Here is a 25,582-nt window from a genome sequence, read left to right as displayed (position 1 = left end):
CCATTTGGGAATGGGCCCTGACAAAGTCCCAGCTCCAAAGCCCGTGGCTTAGATCATCTGTTCAGGTCATTTCACAGCTCTGGCCAAGCGGGAATTACAAGAGCATTTCACCAGAGAGTGAATTAATACACACAGCCCAGACACAGCCCTGCAATTCATTATGCTGATGGATCACAGCTCCTCGCTTATCTCTGCACAAAAGGACCCCAAAAAGCCCTCAGAAGCCTCAGCTGGGGGTCATGTGATGCATTTAACCAAATGGACTATCTGGAATCACACACATTTCACTTGAGGGGCATAAATCCTGACAGGGACTGCCCAACTCATAGGAAGGAAGGGGTTGATATATCATTTATAGATCTGCAGCTACGTGAGCAGCAGCAGACAAAGGCAGGGAGAGGCTTCATTGGATATTCCCCCTCCCACATCCTCACAGTTCAGACAACTTGCAATTAAGAAGAGGATTAGGAGATTTGTGTTGGAGAGCAAGACCATGTTTGATAGCTCAGCCCAGCCAGTCAATAAAAGTGGCTTCTTTTTACTGGATAGATTAAAAAATTATCATTGCTGTTTCCTTTGGGAGGAAATCTTTGTCCCCTCTCCCAATATCATCCACCAGGATGATATTTGCTGTGTACAAACAACAGGGGTTTGGAAACAATAATAATAAAAATATGCTTCCATGCACTGACTTCATAATATCCTTGCTTGAATATGTGATGAACAAGCTGTGGTTAGATCACCAATTCCTTCCTCACACCAGCTACAGAGATTTTAATGATCTGAAACTCAGCAAGACCATTTCTCCTCCTTCATCTGCCTTTCACTTAAAAAAACATTAAAAAAAAAAAAAGTGAAAGGGGATCTTGCCATTAAAGCTGAGGGCCCACAATAGAAAAAAGGAATTTTGCAAATGTTCAAAATTTTAAAAGGAGATCAGAGTATATTGGTTGTGTGCCTCCAACCCCTCTCTTCATTCTCAAAGGTCAGAGAAAAGCAAAGGATAATGACAATTCCAGCAAGCTGCCTCTCAAAAAACCCCCTAGAACTCAGGTGTCCAATTAAAATTCTCATTTTCATGTAATTTCTTAACGTGGAGTAGGAAGCTTGACGTACATAAATTTGAAGGAAAAAGAGAGGAATCATTAAAATTCTGGCTGTTGAGGTGTAGCACAATTCAGACAACAAACATTCACAGGCATCAGCTGAAGATACGGAGGCAAGGCTGGGTCATGATCTAAATTTGGATGAAAGCCTTTTATTCTGGGGAGTTTGATGTTTTAACAAGAAAGCAGGTAACACAGCCTGCAGCTCATTTTAGGCTTTCTTCTCCTACTCCTGCTGCTTTCTCCATCTCCCTTTACCAAAGTGGAAGCAGAGGCCTCACAAAGACTTCACAAAGACCAGCTCACACTGGACATATTTTAAAGCCTGGATCAGCTACCTTTAAACACAATGAATTCCTTTCCAGCACTAGCAAAAACCAATGGAAATTCCTGGCAGGCTTGGAAAGTTGCCACTGATACTTTTTGGTAATGCAAGCAGAGGTAGATTTCACTGAAAAATTCATGGCAATTTTTCTGTAAATTTTTAGCTAAGAACTGCAATGTTCTGCTGGCTTGAAGTGGTCACCCAGACCAAGCTGGAAGCAGAGGGAAAACAGCACCAACATTCCTACTTCGCAAAAGGAAAATTGTTTTTAGGCTGCACAAACTCCAGGCGTGACTTTCCCATCACAGGGGAGCTGCTCCTGGCCCAGCTGCACCACCACCAACGGCTGCAATTCACAACCAGGAGCATTTCTGGCACAGGATCTGCCACACAGCCCTGTCTGCTCCTTCACAGCTGCTTTTGCAAGAGGAAAAGCACTCCAGAGCCAAGAAGATCCCTGGTTGTAGGCTTAAAAACAGAACAGAGGAGCCAAGCGATAGGAGAGCGAAATTAGGCATTCAAAAGGCAACCAAAGGGTCCCCTGGGAGCACTTGCAGATGAAGCAGGATTTAAAGAAGGAAAAAAACCCCCGAATTTAGCTTGTAAGCACACTTTAAAAATCCATCCCAGGCAACATGGGAGTACAGGAGAACAGTCAAACAAAATCCTTACCCAGCTGATGTAACAGGGTGCTTTGGACAGCAATATTTTCACGCTTTTCCTTATCAACAAATCACAAGACCTCATCTCCCAGCCCAGAACAAGAGGGGAGGTGCAAGTTGAGCCTGGATTCCCTCTGGCAGAGCTCCTACAATCTGTATTTATCCAGGGGAGGGAAGAGGCAGCTCCAACAGCTTTCCCATCCACCCCAGCTTGCTCTCACCTTCTGCTGCCTTTCACTGGACCCCAGAAGAGTTTGGGCTGAAAGGGACCTTAAAGATCATCCAGCGCCACCCCTGCCATGGCAGGGACACCTTCCATTGTCCCAGGGTGCTCCAAACCCTGTCCAACCTGGCTTTGGACACTGCCAGGGATCCAGGGGCAGCTCTGGGCACCCTTTTCCCCTACCTACAAACTCACTGTCACACACAGAAACAGGATCATAAAGGTTGGAAAAGACCTCTAAGATCTCCAAATCTCTTCTGGGGCCAAATAGCACCATCAAGAACAGAATCATAAGACCTCCCAAGATCCCCAAGTCCCTTCTGGGCCCACTGAAACCACACAACGAAGACAGATAAGCTGCAGAAACACAGAACTTACATATCCAGCTAAAGGTGCTGCAAGCAGCAGCAGGAGTAAAAAAAAACACAAGGAAAGCATTCTCCTTTAGCACAATATCAACAGATTTGGGCACTTTCAGTCCCCTGGAGCACCACGACCAACCTCACTGTGCCCATCGACCATGTGGGGACGGCCTGCTGCCGTGGCCAACAGCTCCCATCAAACATCCAAACCAATAAATAAGGAAAAACCCCAGATGTTCCATCGCCCCAAGCAAGAGCTGCAGGCCATCGGGAGGGGGACGGGGTGGCAGCAGCCCCGTCCCTGCTCACCTTGGTGGTGTCATCATGTGACCGCTGGTACCGTTTCCAGCGGCAGCCGTAGATCCCGGTCAGACAGGACAGACATAGCTGGGGCTCGTAGTACTGCAGGGGTTGGTGCTTGACCATGCTCCTTCCAGCCCCTCCCGAGCCTGCTGCCGCTAATCCATCAGCTCCTGGGAGCGCCCTGGGGCAAAGCAGAGGGAACAACAACAACAAAAAAAAAGGAAATTAAAATCCCCGGCGATATTTCAATACGTTAACAAGCAATTTAATAATTAACCGTGTCCTCTGGCTGCTGGGAGCAGGGATGAGAATCAGATCTGTTCCCAGCCCTGCCAACATCTCCCACTCGTTACTCAACGAGACCAAGAAGTTTAATTAGTTTGCGGGTTTGGTTTCTTCCTGCAGCTTCTCCCACACCACCAAAAGCAAAGTGCACATCAGGGAAAGCCACGTGAGGACAAAAACAGCAGGATGAGGATCTGCAGGATGAGGTGATTGGGTTCCTATGAATGACTGAAGTGTAAAGAGACAGAGCTGCTGCAAGAACCACCTGAAAATCAATTCAGAGACCTCCACAGAGCTGAGGCTGAGCCAAGCTAAAGCAGTTTAGTGTCAGCATCCCATGGAGCCTGCAAAACAGCCCCAGATGAGGAATAAACACTTCCATGCAGAAGGAGCATCACAGAATCAGGGACTGTCTGAGCTGGAAGGGATCCAGCAAGGACCAAACTTCTGGACAGCCCCAAGAAAATGGAATACAGAGTGTGTATACACAAAATGTGTGCTACAGGTATTGCCCTCTCCCTTTATAAGCCTCTCAAGCACTCGCAGGATGCAGAGCTGGATGCTGTGCTTGGTCCCACAGCACACGTTTCCCACAGCTTCCTGCAGCCCAGGTGGGCACCCACAGCCCCACACAGCTGCTGTGTGCATCACCACAGGCTGGCAGAGGGGTTTGGCAGCAGCTGAGCCTGCACAGTGCTTGCTCCCCTTTGCTGAGAGGGCAGGGCTGTGTGCAGGGTGTGCAAATCCACCCTCTCCAGGGGAAACACTTTGCCTCCTTACATGTGGGATTCCCAGGGCTCAGGTCTGGGGCAAAGCTGTGACAGCTGAGCAGCAACTGGATCAAGAAAGCACGGCTGGGCTTATGGAGATAAACCAGCCACCTAAAAGCTTTTCCTTGACACATCCCACGGAAAGAAGCCTCCAAAAGCAGGGCTGACTGTATTTGTCACTCCAGCTGCTGCACCAGGGGATGCTGCAGGCAGTGCTGGAGTCTGGAAATGTCAGCAGGGACACAGAGAGCTCACCCCCCCCAGCCCCTGTCTGTCTGTGTCCATTCACACTCCGTGCTGACAGCCCAGGGCAGCCTTGCCCTGACACTTTAATCAGGACTCAGCATCCCAGAGGCTGTTGTGGCTCCAGAGCTGTCACCAGGCTGTCCCCAGAGCCCCGTGCCCTCCTGAGACACAGAGGCAGCTTTGTGCTTTCAGCACAGCTCCCTGCGCTGCTCGGGGCACTGACACGAGGTGGGCACGACCCACGGGTCCCTGTGTGGCCAGCCCAGCTCCCCACGTGGCCCTGCTCGTCCCCTGGGGTGACAGGCAGGACAGAGGGACAGCACAGCCAGCCTGGCAGAGCTGTTTGCTGCTCACGGCCCCCCGTGCTGCTGTGCCACCTCCATGGCCTCGTGTTGGGGTCACCTCCCGGTGCCCGCGTCCCCCCTCTCCTCCTGCTGCTCACAAAGCTCATAAAGCATCAGTCCCTGCTCAAGCTGCCTGCCCATCTTCAGCTTCCAGAGCATCCCCAGGAAACGAGCCTCCCCTCTGCCTCCCCACAACACCTGTCACCGTGGGGCACTGGGGATGGGCAAAACTGGAGATGCTGCTTAAAGCTCTTGGGCCAAACCTCGCTCTCTGCCCTGAAGATTCCAAGTGTGGAGGGATGTACGAGATGCTGAGGGCTCTGTGCAAGATGTAAAAATCACTCACAGCCTGTTAACAACTCCCCAGCCAAAGCCCTTATTCCCAGCCTGAAAGCCTAGAAGGCTGTAGCTGTTCCAAGTAATCCTGCACTAATTCCTCTCCAAAGGACAGCATCTCTCCTGCTTTACTCATGCAAGGCAGGAGGGCAGACAGGCCAGCTCCATCCACAGAAGCTTTCACTGGGTTTTTTTTTAATTTAATTACATTTGATCACTTTGACAGGAGAGAATTCTTTCCCTGGGAGGGTGGAACAGGGTGCCCAGAGGAGCTGAGGCTGTGCCTGGATCCCTGGCAGTGCCCAAGGGAAAAGACAGATGACAAGGCTCTGTAAGTGAAGCTCCCACCCTGGTTCCTCTCATTGCAAAGGAGCCCAGAATTCCAGGCTGCTCTCCACAAAAACTCAGGGAAAACACAATGACCAAAAAAAATACCTAAGATGAGTTTTAAAACATCCACTCGTAAACACAGTGTAATTGCATGAGGCACAATCAACAAGCCTAAAATCACTCCCTCTTCTCCATGAGCATCACAACCAGCTCCATCAAAGCCCAAACCAGGTGGGAAAGGACAGCACCCAGCAGCCACCCTCCCCTCCATGCACACGGACACCTGAGCAGTAACAGGAGCTGCAGGGAGAGAAACCACACTGATAGCATCTGCCCAGAGAGCCTGGCCTGGCCAGGAGCATGGGCTCAATACTTACTGCTCCTGCTGCCAGAACCAGGGTCCAGGGAGCAGCACAAAGCCTGCAGCACCTCCCAGTCACTGTTTCACTGCTCCCATGCCATCTCCAGCTGCAGAGGGGCAGAGAGCAGCCCATGAATGATTCAGCCCACTGCTGGTTAGCATTACATACAGAAATGAAAACAGGAAGCAAGACAACAGGCATTAATTATTCAAATCCAGCAACGTGCACCAGGAGGGAGGGAGGGAGGAGGGGGGAAAGAAATAAAATAGAAAACACAAACCCACTCATGCTCTCAACCTTGACTTTCAAGATGCATCATCTGCCAATGGCTGTGAGCTTCTCAGAGCTGAATAACCAGCTCACTTATCCAAAAAGGGGGAGCAGGGCAGATTCCATCTAGAAATACAAGGGAGCATTTTCCAAAGGCTCCAGGATGCCTAATTAGCACACACTGCACTTCTGAGATACTGAAGTGGAGGTATTGGTTACACATTATTCCCTTCCAAACAGCTTTGGAGGGGAAAAAAAAAAAAAAAAAAAAAAGAAGGGAGAATTGGAGTTGCACATTTAAAATGAAGCTCTCTGGGGAGATCTGGCCTAAAAATTTTTGAGTTTTGTCTCTCTGGGTTAACTGCTCCATCCCTGTAGTCTCAGGACAATATTCAGAAAGCTGGACTGGAGAGGGAAGGCAGCAATCAAGACCAACCACTAAAGCATCTCAGGCCCTCATCTTAGCGAGGGGAAGAGCAACAGCCCCAGTCCTGAAGTGCTCTGAGTAAACAGTGGGGATGCAGCTCCAGAGGAGCAGGTTTAACAGCCCTTCCCAAGGCTTGCAGCTCCCCTTGGATCCCCCTTCAGGCTGGCTGAGAGGAGACCTCACTGCAGGCACAACTTGCCCAGGGAGGAAGAGGAGGGGCAGGCACTGAACTCTGCTCTATGAGACAGGGACAGCACCCAGGGAACAGCTGGAGCTGTGCCAGGGCAGGGTCGGGTTGGATTTAGGGAAAGGTTCTGTCCCCAGAGGTGCTGGCACTGCCAGGGAATGGGCACAGAGCTCAGGAGCTCCCAGGGATGCCCAGGGTGGGATTATTGGGGTGTCTGTGCAGGGCCAGGGGTTGGAAGTGATCCCTGTGGGTCCCTTCTAGCCCAGGATGTCCTGTGGTTTTTAAAAGCCAAGCAGCATTCCTGCCCTTCCAGCCACACCACGGAGAGGCCTGCTCTGAACACCCACCACGCATTGCTCAGGAGGGTTTGGATCAGCACATCCAGAACAAAACCCACAACATAAACAAAGATGCTTCAATGGAAGCTTACAAATAATGAAATCAGGGAATCATTAAGGCTGGGGAAGCCCCCCTAAGGTGACAGAGTCCAACCACGAGCCCAGCACTGCCAGGCCCACACCAGCCCACGGAATCCTGAAGCCTCAGGAGATGTTGGAGCAGAGCTGAGCATTTGGAGAGAGGCAGACACACAATCTGCTCCAACAACCCCACCAGCCATGCAGATGTGGATGACACCTACGGGATCTCCAGTTGCCAAGGCAGGGCTGGGAAGGCCCATCCAATGGAAAACCTTGGCTTTCCACGAGGTTCCAGAGAGGAGAAACTGTGGGGAGGATGAGGGGAAGCAGCACCTGCTCCCCCCACACCTGGAGAGCCTCTAAACCAAAGCAAGCCCTGAGCACACGGGCTCCCTTCTCCCAAAATTCACCCCACTTGCAATAGAAATAAACATGAAAAAATACAGAGGTATTTGAGGTTAATTTTTTATGTCAACTCGTTTTAAAAGGAGCTTTGGCAGATTCTACTGATTTCCATATTAAAAGAAGTGTTTTTCCTCTTGTTGGTGACTCCTGGGATCACTGTTTATCAAGAATCTCTGTAAATTCAACATCTCTATCTCTACTAAAACTTGTATCAATCTAATTATGCTTAAAGCCCTGTTAAGCAAATAATTTCCTCTGCCAATTAGGTGAGAACATGCCTGATAATCAATTAGCCCTATTGATATGCTTGTAAGGCTGCTTGTCACTCGTTTCCCTAATTATACTGGAAAATCCTGATTTTCCTTAAATGCTTTCTAAAAAATTAACCTATTCCAGAGCAAACTCTACAGCTCTGCACACAAAAAAAGAAAAATGGAAGAGAAATCTCTGTGGCCCAGCCAGGGCTGAAATCATTATCTAAATTCTTGGGATTTGCAATGCACTCTCCATTGGTTTTCATACACATTTTGTTATTAATACACTGAACTCATCCAAGCCAAAGTAATGCAATTTCACTTTCCCCAACGTGGAAGATGGAAATGGGAGAGGGTCAATATCCACATCTGTTTAACAACAAGCTATTACTGAGGGCTGTTTGCTCTGGCCACTCCCACGGGAGGAAATTGAGATGCACACACACACACCGAGCACCATTTTCCACATTTTGCTGGCACAAACCCAAAGCATCTCAGCTTGCAAGATCCAAGATTTCATTTCAAGGCAGGAATGGGACACCCCAAAGCCAGAAAACAGCCTCAGGTGATTCATTTTGGGGGTGGAGGATGCCCAGCAGGGTTATTCTTCCCCACACATTGTTATTCCCCAAACCAGGTTGGGCCAGAGGTTTCCCACCCACTTTTTCCAGGCTGAAAGCATTCATTTTTACACTGATAACACTGCACAAACAAAAGTAGCAGAGATCTATCAAAACTCCAGTCAGCATCTATTTTTTTTCCCCCTGGCAAACAAACAAAAAAGATGAACTGCAGGAAAGTATCCACTGCCATGTGCATATGGAAATATGGAATATTTTGGATGAGAGCTGAGGCAGGAAAGCACAAGAGCCTTGTCCTTAAAGCTGAGTGCTGCTGCCTCAATCACAGAAAATAAGAGGGGAGGGAAAACAAATATAAAAAATGGAAGAAAGGTCTAGAGACCATGTGCTGGTCTGGCAGAGCACTGAGAAGGGGAACATCCCTGAGATCCCAAAAATCCATGGACACATCCCAACCCAGGGAGAGCCTGCAGAGCCACTTGGAGTCCCCAAAGTGGCAAGGGATGACCCAAACAGACACATCCCAAATAGGATCTGGCTGATGTGGAGCCCCTGTGAGTCTGACCTGTTGTTTATTTCTCTTAAATGTTTTCTACCAAAATGAAAAAATTACAGCTTTGAAACTAGGGCAGCGTGTAGTTCGGGGGTTGTGCACTTCCAGTTAATGAAAATTCAGACTTCAAAAGATAAATACTTCAAAGGGATTACAAAAGAAAAACTTAGACTTTAATCTCCCTAAATAAATAAGCACAGGACGGACTCACGCCCTCTGCAACAGAGCTCCTCAATGTTTTCCACAAAGTGAGGCAGGACTGGGTGCCTGCAACTTTGAAAGGGTGGAAGAAGAGGAACAGGGCACAGGAAAAACCTGTATAAACCTCTGGCAGAGCAATAATTAAACACAATCGCTGCTTTCTGCACCAACCCTGCAGGCCAAGGTGTTGGCACAGCTCTGAAAATCCAAATTCTGCTGCAGATCCAAAAATATCAGGTGAGTCCACACAAGCAGGTTGTGAAGTAACTCCAAGCAGCAAAGCACAGGTGGGACATGAGGAAAACATGGAAAACTTCAGGTCCCCTCTGCCAAAGAATTTCTGACAACCTGAGTAAAAAAGAGTTTAATCTTCTGGGGGCTGCTGGAGAGATGGGCAACAACTTGTGAATTTCTCATATCTTTAATTCTAATAATAATTCTCTTGGCTTTTAGAAGCAGCAAAGAGAAATGTGAAGCAGCCCAAAGTACGTGAAATTACATTTTTTGGCAGAGAAATTCAAACCCTTCCACCTCTCCAAGTCTGTGTCAGGTGGAGTCCCCTTGGGACAGCATTCCAGAGACACTCAGAGCAGCGCAAGGAGGCAGCAGTTCAACAGCTAAAATCTAAAACAGCAGCTAAAGGTGAGGTGAGACACCCCCAGGAGCCTGCCAGGGCTGTTGGTGTTGGCAGAAGGCAGGGAAGGGGAGGGAATCCGAGCCACAAACCCCAAGGGACAGGCAGGAAAGAACAGGGATGGCAAGGGAGTGGCTTGAGGAAGAGACCCCATGAAGAACCTCAGGCAGAGAACATCCTGTGATGTTGGTATGGTATGGTCGGGGTGATGACAAAAAAATCAGCAGGGCTCCACAGAGATGGCCCAGGTGAGAAAAAGACAGGAAAAACCATCACAGGAAGAATGAGAAGACAACAGCTGGATGCTAAACAAAAGCCATGCACCAACAAGGAATTAAAGAGTGTTTAAAGACTTGAAAAACGCTACAGAACACTTTTCCTCTCCACAGACTCCAGGAGCTTTGCCATCCTCACCAAGCTGCAAACCAGAAGCCTGCCCCAATTTCACCTTTTTGCTGAGAAATTAAGTGGAAACAGAGCTGGGTTTGAACATGCCCACCCTGAGAAGCAGCCTCCCCTTCAGACAAGCATTTCTCCCTCTCCTGGTTTTCCCTTTCCAGACACAGCCCCAGGAGCTGCCCACGGATGGTGCCAGCAGTGGAGCAGGAGCCTGTCCCACACATTCCCTGCTGAAAACCAGCAGGGAAAGCAAACTGCACCAACAGCCCCAGCAAGGCTCATCTGAGAGGGAGCCAAGTGCCTCCACACCCTCTGCAGGCGCTGGAATGGAAACAGCAAGGGAGGGCAAGAAAGAAAGGAAAAGGAAAACAAACCCAGCAAGAGCCATTTTCCAGTCGATACCCTGCACATCTGCTGTGCAACTGCTACCCAGAGAATTAGGCATGAATGTCTCTGGCTTAATGAGAGGTGGAAAGTCCTAGTTAAATGGATTACAAGCTCTTTATTTTCTATGATTGATTCCTTCCATACGGCTGCAGGAGACATTACTCACGAAAATAAACGTTCTCAAGTAGCAGAGGAGCTGAATAAATAAAGAAGAAAAACTTGCTTTGCCTTCCTGAGCAACCTGGGGTAGTGGAAGGTGTCCCTGTCCATGGCAGGGGTGAAACTGGGCAGGCTTTGAGGTCCATGGAGTAACTGATGAAGTCCAGAAGAGGTTCAAGAAGTAAAGTCAGCCTTTCATCACCTCCACTACAGCTTTGTGATTGCTCGAGAAACATGGAAACAAAAATGATATTGGAAAAATGAGATGTATGCGCTCCCCATCCCCTCCTCCACTCCTGTGGCACAGAAGATATTTAATTTATACCAGAGAAAGGCTAATATCCACTTTATCCCTCTTTTGTTCCAAGAAGCAGAGGTTTGCCTCATGTTCCTCAAGCCTCAGCCCAGTTCTTACTGGGGTTTTTCCAGCTCTGTACAAATCAGGCTCTGCTCAATGCAAGGAGACAGACAGGAGAGCTTCCCTGTCGTGAGGGAAAGGAAAATTGCATCCAAGGAAACAAAGGGGTAACCAGAGACAGGTTACCACCCCAACCCCATTCCAGAGTCCCGCAGCTCAGGTAAATGCCTGTCCTGACCGGGACTCCTGTATCCTGCCAAGAGCTGGTGCTGATCTTTAGGAGGATGTGAATAAGGGCAAAAGGATTTCACTCTGTTTGCTGCAGCATAAATCTTTCAGGAGGAAGGAATTTTCTCAATTGACCTGGCAAGGAGTTGCATCAGTCTGAAATGCTCCTGGCTTTCCAAAAAGCATCTCCAGACGTGGGCTAAGGTCACCCTGACACAGGAGGGACGGGGACAGAGGGTGAGGCCAGGGAGGGACCCAGCCCTGCAGCCACAGGGGCACTCCCAGAGCGAGCACAGGAGGCTCACAGGCATGTCCAGCTCCTGCTCTAACAAAAACACAAAAACAAGGCTCCATCTGCCAGTTACATCAGCTCCCAGCTTGTTTTCCTTATGGAGAGGCCCAGTCATGAGGGATTCACAAACTCATTTAGTGATGCAAACCCAAGGCCTATTAGGCCAAGTGCTTTCAGTCATCTTTGAGAGCTTTTAATAGGATGAGCATTGATTCTCTGAGCATTAACTCACTGTGTCCTGCTGCCCTTTTCCCAGCACCAGTGACACTCTTCCAGCCTGGCACATTATCAGCACCATGGGGTTTTCAATATAATCAGGGTTAGAGTGAAACAGGGATACCTGCAGACATCGTAGTCAGGTTCTCTTACGGGCTGTCCTGAGAAGCTGTGGCTGCCCCAATCTTGGAATTGTTCAAGCTCTGATGGGGCTTGGAGCAGCCTGGGACAGTGGAAAGTGTCCCTGCCCATGGTACTGGGAGAGCTTTAAGGTCCTTTCCAACCCAAACCATTCTGGGATTGATATCAAGGTATTCAAAACCCTTTGAGGGTTAGGATGAGGCTGGAGATGCTGGCACAAAGCTCTCTCCATCTGGGACCCCTCAAAGCACTGCTCTCATTCCAGGGCATTATTATGATCTCCAGAGAAGATGATCTCAAGGCAGGACCCCCAAGGGTCCATTAACCCACAGCACTTTGGTGGGAACTGCTGCCAGCCCAGAGCAGTTTATCCAAACATCTGCAGCAGCTCCATCCCACGGGAGCCCAGAGGCCAGGGTGCAACAGCATTTCTCTCTCCTTCTCTGCACCACTCTAAGCTTTCTAGGAAAAGGCCTATTTAGAAGCCCATTTCTTTAAAAGTAGCTTTGTGACATCGGAGGAGCAAAAAATAAACACAAATATCCAAGAGATTTGGAGCAGGGCAGGGTGCTCAGCAGCACACACTCCACACCAGCTGTGCAAACATCCCTCAGTCAGTGAGACTGACCACAAGGACACATCCATTCTTCACCACAGTGACCTTCCCTGTCCATCCTAGAAACACATCCATGGCACCAGCACACTGCCCAGGGCAGATCTTCAAGCAAGGAATTCAATAAAAAGGCTTCCTGCGCATCTTGGGATGAGCCAGCCCTAGGCAAGTATGAGAAAAGTAAAATTTTCAAGGCTACACTTGCTCTGAAACCAGAACCCCCTGCCCAGGTGGGTCAGGCATCTCCCCCCCCTGGAACACTGACCAAAAAGCAGCCACATCCCAGGGAAGCAGAGAGGAGCTTGCCAGAGCACAGAACTCTCACAGAAAAGCTATTATTATTATTATTATTAGTCCCATGCAGATTTATTTAAGAGGTTCTCAGGAAAATAAGCCTGTGGAACTTGCACACAAACATAGCATTTCCAGGATTCAATGGCTTTCATCCCACTTCCAGAAAGCCACCCTGGGTTTCCATCCCATCAGATTAAGATCCTGCCTTGAGAGCAGCTACTGTCTGGGTAGGAGACAAGCAGCTTTTCCTTCCACCAGCCAAAATATCTTCATTTCCAGCTTATTTCCCTACCAAAACACAGGGTGATTGCATAAGTGCCTCTGTTCCTGTTCCTTGCTGTCTCCCACCTTTGCTTCCCTGCCCAGGCAGCGATTCCCTGGAGCTCCAGCCCAGCTGGAATGCTCTCCAAGAGCTGCTGCTGGGTGGGAAAACATCAAATAAACCTCCCCCAAAGGAAAGGCAGCTCCAGCCCAGGCTGCTGTCACAGACTAATCAGCAAGTACAGCTGGAAAGGGGAAGGGATGGAAGTGGGAAGATTAAAGATTTGAAATAGGTCCCAAAGAAACCAGGCTGGGCTTGCTCTTGAGTCAATATTTTTTGGTTAAGCAGGAAAACATCAAGAGCTCTGAATAATTGACTTCACACTCAGTAATCTGCTGGCCAAGCCAGCTCCTGCCACTGTTTTAAACAGAGTGAAAAATACTGGGATGTTCATCAAATTAAGAGAAAGCACCCAAAAAAAATGATTGCTGTGAGTGGGAAATTTCAGCGAGAAGTTTCAGGCTGGGAAATGGAAATTTCAGCACGAAATTTCAGGATAAAGCTTTATAAGCACTAGAAGCAAATTAAAAAAACCAAACCCAAACATAAACAAACAAACAAAACCAACAATCAAACCAACAACCAACCAACCAAAAAAAACAACAACCAACCAACCAAACAAATAAAAAACCCCAAACAAACAAACAAAAAATCCCCACCTAAACCCAAAGGAAACAAAAAAAGAACATCAGCAATACCCTTCTTTTTGCTAGAATGGTTATCACACATTACTGAAAATCAACTTCAAAATTTAAGCACCAGAGTTTAAAGCCACCAGTATCCAGACTGGATAAACCAGAATTCCACAGGAAAAGAGCTGGCCAGGAAAGAAAGAAAATGAAAGGTAGAGAAGTGAAAACATGTTAATTTCCTGAAAAATGTTAATTTCCAGACTAGCAAAGTATAACTGGGTGCAGAAAATAGGAGAAATCTTCTTGCTGCATGAAAGCAGAAGGAAATGGCACAACAAATTATCAGGTGAACCTGTCATAGGGAAAGGGAAAAAAGGGAAGTAATTGGGAAGGGGGGGAGTCATGAACCCTTTTTTGTTCCCAAATCTGTCAGTGTAGGTCTCTGTCCATGTTTCAGGAATAATTTTCAAAAGAAAAGAGGAATCCACGGAAGTTTTCAAGGACAAGATGGACTTGGAGCAGCCTGGTCTAGCTGAAGGCACAAAAAAGGCACTGGTGGGAACAAGGTGGTTTTAAGGTCTCTTCCAGCCCACCCCATTCCTTGATCCTCTGGATCTGAACATTGATTCTCCTTTACCACTGCAGCCAGTGCCAGGCCTCAATTCCCCCTGCATCCCTTGGCACGGGAGCATCCTGGTCCAGGTGAGGCATGGCCAGAGCTTGAGCAGGTTTTTATTTGTCCTGCCTAACCAGGACACAATTTATAAACACCCCAGGTATCCTCACATCAAGATCAGAACCCAAGATCGGGTTTGTCTGGCTCAGGGCCATGTGAGTCCCCTGAGTTTCTGTCAATCTCCGGGTTATTACCTCCAGCAGGTTCTCCTTCATTCCCTGGAGCCTGATCCTATTTTTGGGCTCTCTGGGCTTATCAGCAATCTTTGCCTGGTGTGCTGTTTTTATTTCCCCTCCTGCCCACGGCAGCTCTCCCTTAAGCTGGTTTAGCACAGTTGTGTAAGAGTCCTGCAGGGTCACAAGGGGAAGGAGGCACTTTCTTCCCTGACCTCAATGCTGGCACCATCAGCACCTCTGCCAGACCTTCACCAACCCCAGCCTTACTATTTCAGAGACAGAAACCAAACATTTCACCTTCCAAAGTCAGGATTTGAGGCATTAGGTCACAGCATTTACCTGGGCAGGCTGTGATCCTCCTGAAAGGCACCACCTGAGGCAGAGTCTGCCTCTGCCCAGTGCAGCTCTTCAGCCAAGAAAGCTGAGAAGAAACAAATCCATGGATCCTCAAGGCAGCAAGAACCACACCAATAAATCCCAAAGATGGACGAGACAGAAGATGCCTCAACTCATGGAAAAGAAAAAAAGTAATATTATTCTCTGTACCAGCTAAGGGCAACTGAGTTAAACTGGTTGCCTTCCTTGGCTCTAAGCCCACAGGTGAGAGATATGAATTAAACTTTCTGTGTTCTCTCTGTCCTTTCCAGATCAATAAAAAGCTGGAAAGGAATAAAAATAAATCCAGTGATTTTACTATTTTTATCTCTAAGGGAGAGAAAACTATGCAGCTGCTGGAAGGCACCTTTTCCAACCAATTCTTGATTTAATTCAACCAATTCATGATTTAATTTTGTGTATTTCTCTGAATTTTGTTGGAAATTGCCTATAGTAAAAATAAAATTTAAAATACTAAAAAAAGCCACCTAAAATATAAAAATACAAAAATTAAAAATTAAAAATAAAATAACACAGACTCAGACCCCTTGGCTCACGCTCTTTTGATACAGAGTGAGGTTGGGGTGGTTCCTGCTCATCCTCCATCCAGTGCTGCTGGAGTCAGCCTGCACATCCTCCATCCATCATCACACCAGGCTCTGGCAATCCACAGGATCCAGCTGCCAAGGTTATTCCACCAGCTTGCTCTGGAGGTAATTCCAGAGCTGACCTGAGCAGGTGGTTGGAGTGCTGAGCTCCCTCCCAAGCTGAACTATTTATTCTGTGATTTTCTACAAGCAGCAATCACTTTCTTCAAGGAATGTAAGGAAGTGACTGGGAAGAGGACTAAGCAGGAATTTTGTATTTTACCCCTCTCCTTCCAGTAAAGGAGCTAAGCCTTTTTTCAAGTTTTCAGACAACCTGAGGTTTACAGCCCATATCTAAACTCCAACAGACCGAGGCTGCTCGGGTTGGAAATCTCTTTTTTCCAACAGAAACCCCTCATGCCAGCAATTGGCCAAAGTGCTGCAAGTCATCATCTCCTCCCTCTTTAACCCTGGCTATTCACTTTCAGTTCTCGAGGAGTTTTACATACTCCAGCAAGCTGAGGGCTTGGGCCGTGCTGCCTTCCAAGAAGGTTCATTTTTCCTATGAGGAGCCTGTGAGAGTGCAGTTCAGGTCCTCAGCCCCAGCCCGGCTCATCCTCAGCAGCGCTTTAAAGAGGGTGAGAACACGTTCACTGAGCTAAAAACAAACACACTGTCCCAGTATTTCTGGTAAAATCCACTTGGATTCCAGGTATTCTCAAAAGGACTTTTTGCTGTTCAGCCCTTGAGAATTTCAAGATTTCTCTTTTTTTTTTTTTTTTTTTGGTGCCAGCTCGTGCGCAGTGCCTGAAGCCCTGAAAACCCTTTCCCATTTGTGTTTTGGCAGACAGCTGGGCTGAGTTTCTATTCCAGGGACGCTGCCCGAGTGCTTTCCTCACAGCCCACCCACGCCCGGGGGCCCGGATCCACAGCGCTGATGGAGCGAGGACGCGCAGGCGGCTCCGACTCTGTCTGGCTCTGTCTCTCAAGAGGCTCCTTCACAGCTTAAGGACATCTCCTCCCCCTCACCAGAGCGTCCTTTGCCACCCAACACCTGTTCAGCGCCCAGGTGTGAAGGCACAGCTCAGCCCAGCCCCACAGGCCTCTCCCTGCAACAGGTGGCTCAGGTTTTGTGGGGGCTGGAGCGTGATTCCTCTGAGATCCCTCCTTCAGCTCAGCAGAGGCGTTTCAGACACCAGCTCCTGAATGTTCTCTCCTCAGCTAAGGTGGCTGATCCCAGCCCCAGATCCAGCCCACACCACAGAACAGCTGCAGGAGGCCACATCCCAAAGTCCTTGCACAGGGAGCTCCCTGCCACGTGCTGGAGAAAGCTCAAAAAGCCCCAAAATCCCAGAATTCCAGCACAGGTGGGTGCCAGGAAAGAGGTACAGAGATGCTCCAGGGGCTGCAGCCATGCTGGGAGAGCTCAGAGCCCTTCCAGGGCCAGAAGGGGCTCCAGGAGAGGGTCTGGGGACAAGGCCTGGAGGGACAGAACACAGAGAATGGCTCCCACTGCCAGAGGGCAGGGATGGATGGGATAGTGGGAAGGAATTCCTGGCTGTGAGGGTGGGCAGGCACAGAGTATCCAGAGAAGCTGTGGCTGCCCCTGCAAGCGTCCAAGGCCAGGCTGGATGAGGCTTGGAGCAGCCTGGGACAGTGGAAGGTGTCCCTGCCATGGCAGGGGTGGAATGGGATGATCCTGAAGCTCCCTTCCAACCCAAACCACTCCATGAAGGTGTTCAAAGCTTCCAGCCCTGCTTTAGCCTCTCCACTCCACGAACCACAGGCTCCAGGTTGATCTCTGGGAAAGTTTCCAGAAGGAAAAGGCTGCTCGGCTTTCAGACAGGAACAGCCAGTGGTGATGCCAGGGAAATGCTTTTCCTTTCTTCTGCAGTGAGATCTAAAGGGCTGGGCTGGCCCTCAGCTGGGAAACCCCAACCCTGTGGCAGCAGCTTCCACCTCAGCTTCCCCAGCTCCTGTTGCCTGCTCAGAGACTTCAGGAACAGGACAAGATGCAGAGTAATGGGATTCTTTGTCAAGATAAGGAGAGAAGGGTGGAGATCTGGGATTATATTCATATTTTTATCTATATTTCTTCATTATTACTATTTTTAAGTGGCTACAAACTTAAGCATCTTGGAAGAGCCAACCTCTCTACTTTTCAGAGCTTCCTCCTGTTATTGACATCACTTTAGGATGAGCAAAATACACCAACAGCAACAACCTCAGAGCTTCAGTTCCAAGCCTTTGCCAAAACCAGGGATATTACTGGAGGAAGGAGCAGAGCAAAAAGGAGACAGCAAATCATGAGAAGTGTGAAAACCCAAACCATTTCACCACCTCAAAGAGCAAAAAAATAACATCAGGTACAGGATCAGCTCCAGCAGAGCCAGTGCCCACACCCACCAGGCAATCCCAGCTGATTTTCATTTTTCATTTTTTATTTCACATTCATGCTTTGTACCAGCTGTGGAGGTGAAGCACTGCACTCCCCAAACCAGAGCTGTCAGCACCTTTTCTCCTCCTTTATGGGGCAAACACTCTCCCCAGGAGTTTCTCACTACTGAGCTCTTCATTTTTAGCTTGGCAGCCAAGAGTCATTTTCAGGATCCATAAATTGTGTTCAGGATCGTCCCCATTTCTGTATTCTGACAAGCCTGAATTTCTGCTTTAAGTTACAGTTTATTAGTCCAAAGGATCTGCAGTTATTGCCTGGCAGGAGCTGAGCTGATACCCATTCATCATCCCCTCACTTACAAGACAAGACTGCACAAGGAAGCCAAAGTTCACATTGATTTCCTGCTAAAGTCAGGTTCCAGAGACAGAAAAGGTTTCATGGTGCATTTTCATCTTGTGGGGCTTTGGAATTCTGCTCACAAGGTGGCCAGGGCTGCACCACAGAGCAGCCCCAGCATTGTGCCTGCTGTCACCCACAGAGAGGAGATTCCAGACCCAAGCAGAGGATGGCAGGTTGGGGTCTACATTTAGTTTAAGCCAGAGGATAAAGTGGTTTACTTAAACCCCACCTGGAGGTGAAGAGCAGGTCAGCACAGCACAGCCCAAGGAAAGCTCTTCATGGAGACAGGGATGTTGAGGGAAGGGTAACCAGAGCTTTGCAGCACTCTGGTCTGACCACAGCACGATCCAGGGATTCCAGCCACATCCCACATTCCCAAAAAACAACACTCAGTTCCCCTTTGGGTCGCTGAAAGCAGGAATACACAGTGGAGGAGGAATATTACGGCCTAAAATCCAAGGGGAACAGCAGGACATCCATGGGGTTAATGCAAACAGCAGGTACAGGAGGGAACTGAGAAACCAAAAGTGATTTCACTGCAGCTCCCAAATCCACCCTCCAATAAAGTTCATCCAACTTAAAAGCAGTGTTTAACTCAAAAGTTAAGCCAAAAAAATTGGATTTAACTTGAAAAAGACTCGACCTTCTGTTTACTTCTGCTCAGCTTTCTGACTGCCAAGGCTTGAACACACCAAAGCTCCAAGGAAAGAGATCAAACAGCAAAGGCAGAACGGGGAAAAGCTCAGCTCCCAGCAGATCATCCCTGTGCAGAGCTGCTGACACTTTTTGGCAGCTGAAGGGGGCACAGTGGGAGCAGAGATGACAATTCCTGCTCTTTGCACAAGCCTCAGACACATCCAGGTGGCAGCTCCACCAGCACGAAGCAGAAACAGCAGAAACTGCCTGAAATCTCCTCGGGAAAAGAGAGTTTTTGGCTGAAAACATGCACTTGTTACAAGAAACACAAAGCAAAATCTCAGTGAAGTATTTAAAATAGTTTTAAAATACGACTTTAAAAATGTAGTGAAAATGCATTAAAATAATGATTGTGTCACAGCAATTATGCCCCTTTTACCCATCCACCTGCCTTCAGACCACACAATTTACTTCATTTCAGACTGACAATTATTCACATGAAGCCTCTGGAGGATCTAACCACAAGAATCACCTCCACAGATGGAGAAAGACCAGAATCGTGCAGCAGGTCTGCCTTGCCATCACCCTCAGGAAAACCACCCAGTCTCAGGATGTTACATTCACTTATTTTTCTTTGCCAGACTAGAGAAAAATCTGCCAGAGATGCTGAATCACACGTGAATCATCACGGAATTGTTTGGGTTGGGAGAGATGCTAAAGCCCATCCAGCCCCACCCCAGCCATGGCAGGGACACTTCCACTGTCTCAGGGTGCTCCAAGCCCCAATACCCAACCTTGGGCACTGCCAGGGATCCAGGGCAGCCACAACTTTCCTGTCCCATCACATCAAAGCTCTTTTTTTTGCACAAAACCACACCAAAATCTTCCTTGCCTGCCCTGCAGCAACGCTTGGATGCTTCTGTGGTTGCCACAATGCTTTCTGCGCTCCATCTCTCCTCCCCCACCCAATCAGACACTGCAAAACAGACAAAAAAAACCCCAAAAAAACCATACAGAGAAGCACTGAAAAGAAATCTCACCATGCCAGTCTGCAGCACAGATGATTTCACCCCAATTACTCGCTCTTGTCATGCAAAACAAGAACTACAGGAGAAAATTCAACTCCTGCTCCAGACAACACAGCAGCCAAAAATGAAGACGCTGCCCCAAGCATTTCTCTCAGAGTTTTACATGCTGGGATTGGTCTGTCAGCATGTGAGGAGTCTCCCAGAAGTGATTTTGAAAGGAAGGCTGATATTAAAGAGCAATTATACATCTGAAATTGAGCCTTCACCCTCTGATTCAGGGGAGCCTGAGGAACACACGCACGCACAGGAACAAGGAGTTTAAAAGAGGGGGGGAAAAAAGGGAAAAAATGTCCAAGTTATGTGGAGAATCTGGGCAAAGAATGCAAATTCTGACCTACTTCTCCCTCCTGACGGGGAGAGGGCACGAGGCAGCTGCTCCTGCTGCTCTGCAGGCGCAGGAGAGGAGCCCTGCCAGAACTGCTCCTCTCTCCCCAAGCCGTGTCCCTTCTGCAAGGCGAAGGCCACCATCCATCCTTGTGCCCAGGGAACAAGCTGGGAGGGCTGGAACCTTCCCACAAAACAAAAACCAAACCTCCCTCCAAGCCAGCCCCCAGGGTGGGAAGGGGACAGGGCCAAAGCCATGGACACCCTGGGCTGATGCAGTGCCAGCTGCACGGGAAGCCAAGGTCTCCATGAGGGTCACCCTCTGTCCCAGGGCAGGGGAAATTCCAGAGGGAAGGAATTTGGGCCCAGCAGCCCCTCCAGCAGAGGAGGATTCCCAGTTTTGTTACCCAAACCCTCAGCCACACCTTCATGAGCTGCCTGCCCAGGAGCCACTGACCTTAAGTCTTCCTCCCACTACAGAATTTTCTTTCAGGTGCCAAAAAATCCCATCTGATCTCACACAGGAGAGGAGCTGGCCAGGTTAACCCCCAGCTTAGGGCAGAAAATCCAAGATGTGTCACTGCAAAAGGGTTTTATCAAAGCACTGAGCTGTGGCAGCACAAGGTGACAATAAAAGCAGCCCAGAAGAGGAGCCATCAGTGTCACCACAACCATCTTGGAGCAGCCTGGATTAGTGGAAGGTGTCCCTGCCCATGCCAGGGAGTGGATGGAACGCCATGGTCTTTAAGGTCCCTTCCAACCCAAATTACTACATGGCTCTAAAGCTGTCCCCAGTGATGGATTTCCATAGAAACACTGAGTTTTCATCCTGCAATTCCTGTAATATATCATACACATTCATCTTTTAATGATGCAGTCTGAGGCGTAGGATCCAGCATCCCCCAAGCCTCCTCTTGGCATAAATGAAATTATAGATAGAGCCATAAAATCCTTGCTGCACTGGCTGGGAATTGCAATTTCAGCCCAAAGCCTGCTGCAAACTCAGATTATAGAGAAGGCTTTGTTCAGCCAGTCTCCTCCTTTTCCCTTAGGAAACCTGTATGTCAAAAGACCAATAAATGCTGGTAATTTATTATGTGGAAAGGCAGAACTGAGATGTAAGCTGAGTTTATGTTTGAAATGGTCACAGAGCCCTGGGATGGCAAGTCAGAATTGTTGTTCTCTGTTTGTACACACATAAATACCCAGGGATGAAAGAATGACAAGGAGAGAAGAATTATCAGCACCACAGGAGCATGGAGCAGAAAAACGTGGTTCAGATTTAAAGGCTGTTCAGGGATTGTACTGCAAGAAAATCAAAAAATCAATGAAAAACATAATAAAGAATAAGATCATTTCAATTTGCAGTCTGTTTATCAGCACTGATTAAGGAAAGATTTGATTTATCCTAAAGGAAAGCAGGTGAATCACTACAAGGCTGTAGAATTCTCCTCCAGCATTCACATCTGCCATACCCTGGGCTCGGGAAGATGTGTGGCGTAATTCTGATGTCTAAATGAACCAGAAACACACAGACAGCAGTTGGGTTTCTTCCAGCCTCCCAAACATCCAAGAAATCCTGCCCATCAGCACCTATGGAGACACCCAGAGCACACCCTGCCAGGTGATTCCTCACTTCCCTCTGGCCTCTCCCTAGGGTTTGGAACACTCCAACACCTCCTGAATAACTCCCTTGTTCCTGCCTTTTCTGTACAACTGCAGGCAGGGAAACTCTGTCCAGCTCCATGGGATGCAGATTGCAAAAAACTCCCTCACCCTACAGAAAAAAAGAGCAGAATATGAAATAAAGCATCTAATCTTTCCCACCAAAACCAGACTGTAAACAGCCTGAGGGTTTGGACAAGCACCTGGGATGTGCACGAGACTTCCAAACCTTTTTTTTCCCCAGGTGAACTTCCTGCCTAATCCACGAACAGATTTCCTACACAGCCCAAGAGGAAGGGAGCTCTCAGCTCCAGGCTGGAGTCCCCAGGCACTTTAAGCCCCTGTTGCTGGCAAGAGTTCCCAAGGAGATCTGTCCCACCAGACATTGGGTAGTGAACAAATTTAACTCCATGTGGATTTTCTTTGGGTTGGAGGAGTTTAAGACACCCAACTTGTGTATAAAGAATGGGAGGGGGGAACAAAGCATTCCATGAAAAGTGAAGCACCTTCATTTCTAAGGAGATGGCAAGAGATCCACTGAGGAAAAAGTAGAGACAATCAGACCCCAATCACCCCCCAAAAAATTCTTTTCTTGTAGCACCACGTGACAGAGGAGCACAACAGCACAGCTCAAAGCAGCCAGGGAGACAGCAAGGCCAAGATCACCCTGATCCTGCTCCATGAAAACCTGGCAATTGCTGCTCCAGGGAAGACACAGCAGTTTTTGTGCCACAGGAAATTTTGTGCCTGCTGGACAAAACACTGCCAGAAGCTTTGGGTCACTCTGCCCTGGTCGTGTCCTCAAGCTTCTCTCCACAACTGAAGGCAGAGCTTGGACTGAAGGCAGAGTTCTGCAGCTGCTGTGGGCTCTGAGTGAGGATTTCAGGCACACCAATCTATCAGATTCAGAAATGGAGCTGGAAATCAGAGCCACAAGCCCATCACAAGGCTGGGCACTTGTCCCTTCTTCCATGTGATCCCAGACTTTCCTTCAGCCAGGGAATGTGACCAGTTCTCAGGGAAATAAGGCTGCATAACCATCCTTCCTTTTCTCCAAATTCCCCACCACTCAGCTGGGATCTTTTCCCAGCCTTTTCCAAAGAACTTGCACTGCTGCATTTGAATTCAGGCACTAATGCACACGGGCTGCCTTTGGGACTCCCCACAGCCTGTGCCAGGACTGGACAATCTTTTCCATGAGGAATATTTTCCTCATCTCCAAACTAAACCTCCCCTGGAAGAACTTGAGGCTGTTTCCTCTCATTCTATTATTTTTTACCTGGGAGAAGACATTGACCTCCCTCACCACTTGGGAGACAAAGGCACATCAACCCTTCCATAACATTTTGAGGGAGATAAGGATGGAAATTAACTCCCCAATGTTAATTAACTGTGTCTCCTACAGACCTGGCAGTTTTAGGAACCTGAACTGCCTCAGGTTTTAACAAGAAGGTCACTTCTGCATCTACTAAGAAAGCTGGATTTTGTTCCTCTCCACTTTTAGCCTTGTTAGACTCAGAATTAAAGTCATTTCACACAGCTTAGAGCAAGATGCTGTGCTGTGGACACAATGGAAGAGGAGATGTTAAGTCACCATCCCCATTTCCCATTCTGCATCCTTCTGAGACAGACTCATTCCATCCTCTGAAATTTTCATTAAACCAAGGAGGACCAATGACCATTTTCTGCACCCCCAAAAAGAGCAGCACTCGCCAAACAAGAGACAGAGGTAGTGGGGAACCAACACAGCACAAACATCCCCCGTTTTGCCACTTTAATCCCTCCAGCAGCCTGTCAGCATATTCCAGAACACTCACCAGCCAAATACTACATTTTCACTTGTACTGGACAATAATTAGGACACCCAAGTTTCCAAGAGTCAGTGAAATACTGTGAAACCCACCAAAGTCTCAGGCTGGCCTTCTGTGAGCAGCTCTGTGTCCCACCAAGGACCAGAAATGCTGTGCTCAAGGCTCTGCCCTTGCTAAGTGCTCCTTAATCTGCCCCAGAGGTTGATAATCAGAAGGAATTGTTCCCTGTGAGGGTGGGCAGGCCCTGGCACAGGGTGCCCAGAGCAGCTGTGGCTGCCCCTGGATCCCTGGCAGTGCCCAAGGCCAGGCTGGATGGGGCTTGGACCATCCTGGGATAGTGGAAGGTGTCTGACCATGGAAATGGATGAGCTTTAAGGTCTCTCCAAACCCAAACTTTTCCATGTGTTCTAAAAAAAAGCCCCAAAACTGCACAGTTGCACGAAGCAGGTTCTTCAAGAGGCCAAGGAGAGGAAGAAGTTAAAGCTGTGATTTATAAAGTTGGTGATTTATGTGCTGCAGGCACACACCGGGTAGGGCAGGAGGATAAATCAGCACCAACAGCCCAAGCTGACACATCTGTGCTCCTGGCCTGCTGTCACCTCTGGGACAGGGATCCAAGGGCCACAGCAGACACTGTGACTCCAGCCCAGCGTCTGGGGGCGTGCCAGGCGCTGATTAACTGCTGCTGTTAATTACAGGATGTAAACAGTGCCCCGAGCTGACCCACAGCCCAGGCAGGCCTTGGCAGCTCAGCTGTGCCCTCACGGGTGCCCATGTGCCACCGTCCCTGCAGTGCCCTCCCTGCTGGGACACAGGCAGTGGCACCAGCTGCCCTTGGCACCCTGAACTCCTGCCCCAGCTCCTCCACCCAGCAGAGGAACAAACCTCCTCAGTGCTCAGAGCTCACAGGGCTCCTGGCCCAGACAACAAGGCAGGATTAAAGCCTTGTGGCACCCCAAACACCTCGAGAGACTCAGCCTAAGCTGCTGGGGACGGACACAGGGAGAGGCCTGCAAGGCAGGAACTGGGAGCACTGGTGGATGATGTTTAAAGGCCCATTCCAACCTGTTATCCTCTGATCCCTGAACAATTCCAGTTACAGGATCCACAGAAGATGGTGCTTCACTCACACAAATTCTCCAAAGTTTCCTGTGGCACAAAAGCCCTGCTGCTGTCAGTGAGATATTGAACAAAAAGGCTCCCTCAGGCAGCACCCTGCAAGGCAGCCAGCCCTGGCAGCCCAACACGTGTCACTGCGACCTTGTGCTGCTCCAGGAACAGCATTCCTCCAGAGGCACAAGCAGATAACACAGAGACAAGGGCACCCCAGAAGTTATTCCTGGCAAACACTCGCTCAATGCCTTTCCTTGCTGTAATATTCCCAGACTACTTCTTGCTTTTTCATCTAAACTCCTCAGAGGAGAACAGATCCCTCCAGCCCAGGAAGTACCTGCCTCTGGGAGTGAATAAACCAATGTGTAGTTTCACAAACACACTCTGAGGTTCTCCACCAAAGGAAAAGCAAACAAATGTTCTCCTATCTCCCAGGAAGTTTGTCCTGGTGTTAGCTTTCCTCCCAGCCCTTCTGCAGGCAGCTTTTAAAACATGAGCAAAGCCCTGTTTCATGTTAAATTCATAACCAGGAGGCAGAGTCAGGGTTCCCAGGCTGCTTTTTGAGCTGCAAACACTGAGAAGAGCAGATGAGAGCTGGTGGTGGTGGGTTGGGCATTCCACCCGTGGCATGGGGCATTCCTGGCACCCATCCCACAGGGCTGGGAAGGTCTCAGGGGCAAAATGACTTAGAAAAATGGAATGGCTGGG

The 25,582-nt window shown here is 48.7% G+C and overlaps 1 protein-coding gene across 6 annotated transcripts in view; it reads right to left on the bottom strand.

The window, feature by feature from the left end:
• The window catches only part of GDPD5 (glycerophosphodiester phosphodiesterase domain containing 5), a 99,657-nt gene that overhangs the window by 55,204 nt on the left and 18,871 nt on the right, over positions 1-25,582 (bottom strand). For 5 of the 6 annotated variants that reach the window (XM_058018278.1, XM_058018276.1, XM_058018274.1 and 2 more), the window contains exons 2-3: positions 5,670-5,760; positions 2,988-3,162 (exon numbers count right to left, since the gene is read on the bottom strand). In XM_058018278.1, coding sequence (XP_057874261.1) covers positions 2,988-3,104 — 117 coding nt within the window. In that variant the 5' untranslated portion in view covers positions 3,105-3,162; positions 5,670-5,760. The remainder of the gene's footprint in view (positions 1-2,987; positions 3,163-5,669; positions 5,761-25,582) is intronic. The other variant, XM_058018275.1, reaches the window with a different exon arrangement.

This window comes from Melospiza georgiana, chromosome 2 (assembly GCF_028018845.1).
Source record: "Melospiza georgiana isolate bMelGeo1 chromosome 2, bMelGeo1.pri, whole genome shotgun sequence".
In the NCBI taxonomy this organism is placed as follows: domain Eukaryota; kingdom Metazoa; phylum Chordata; class Aves; order Passeriformes; family Passerellidae; genus Melospiza; species Melospiza georgiana.
The sequence above is the reverse complement of the archived record's forward strand: the minus strand, read 5'-3'. Positions and strand labels throughout refer to the sequence as shown.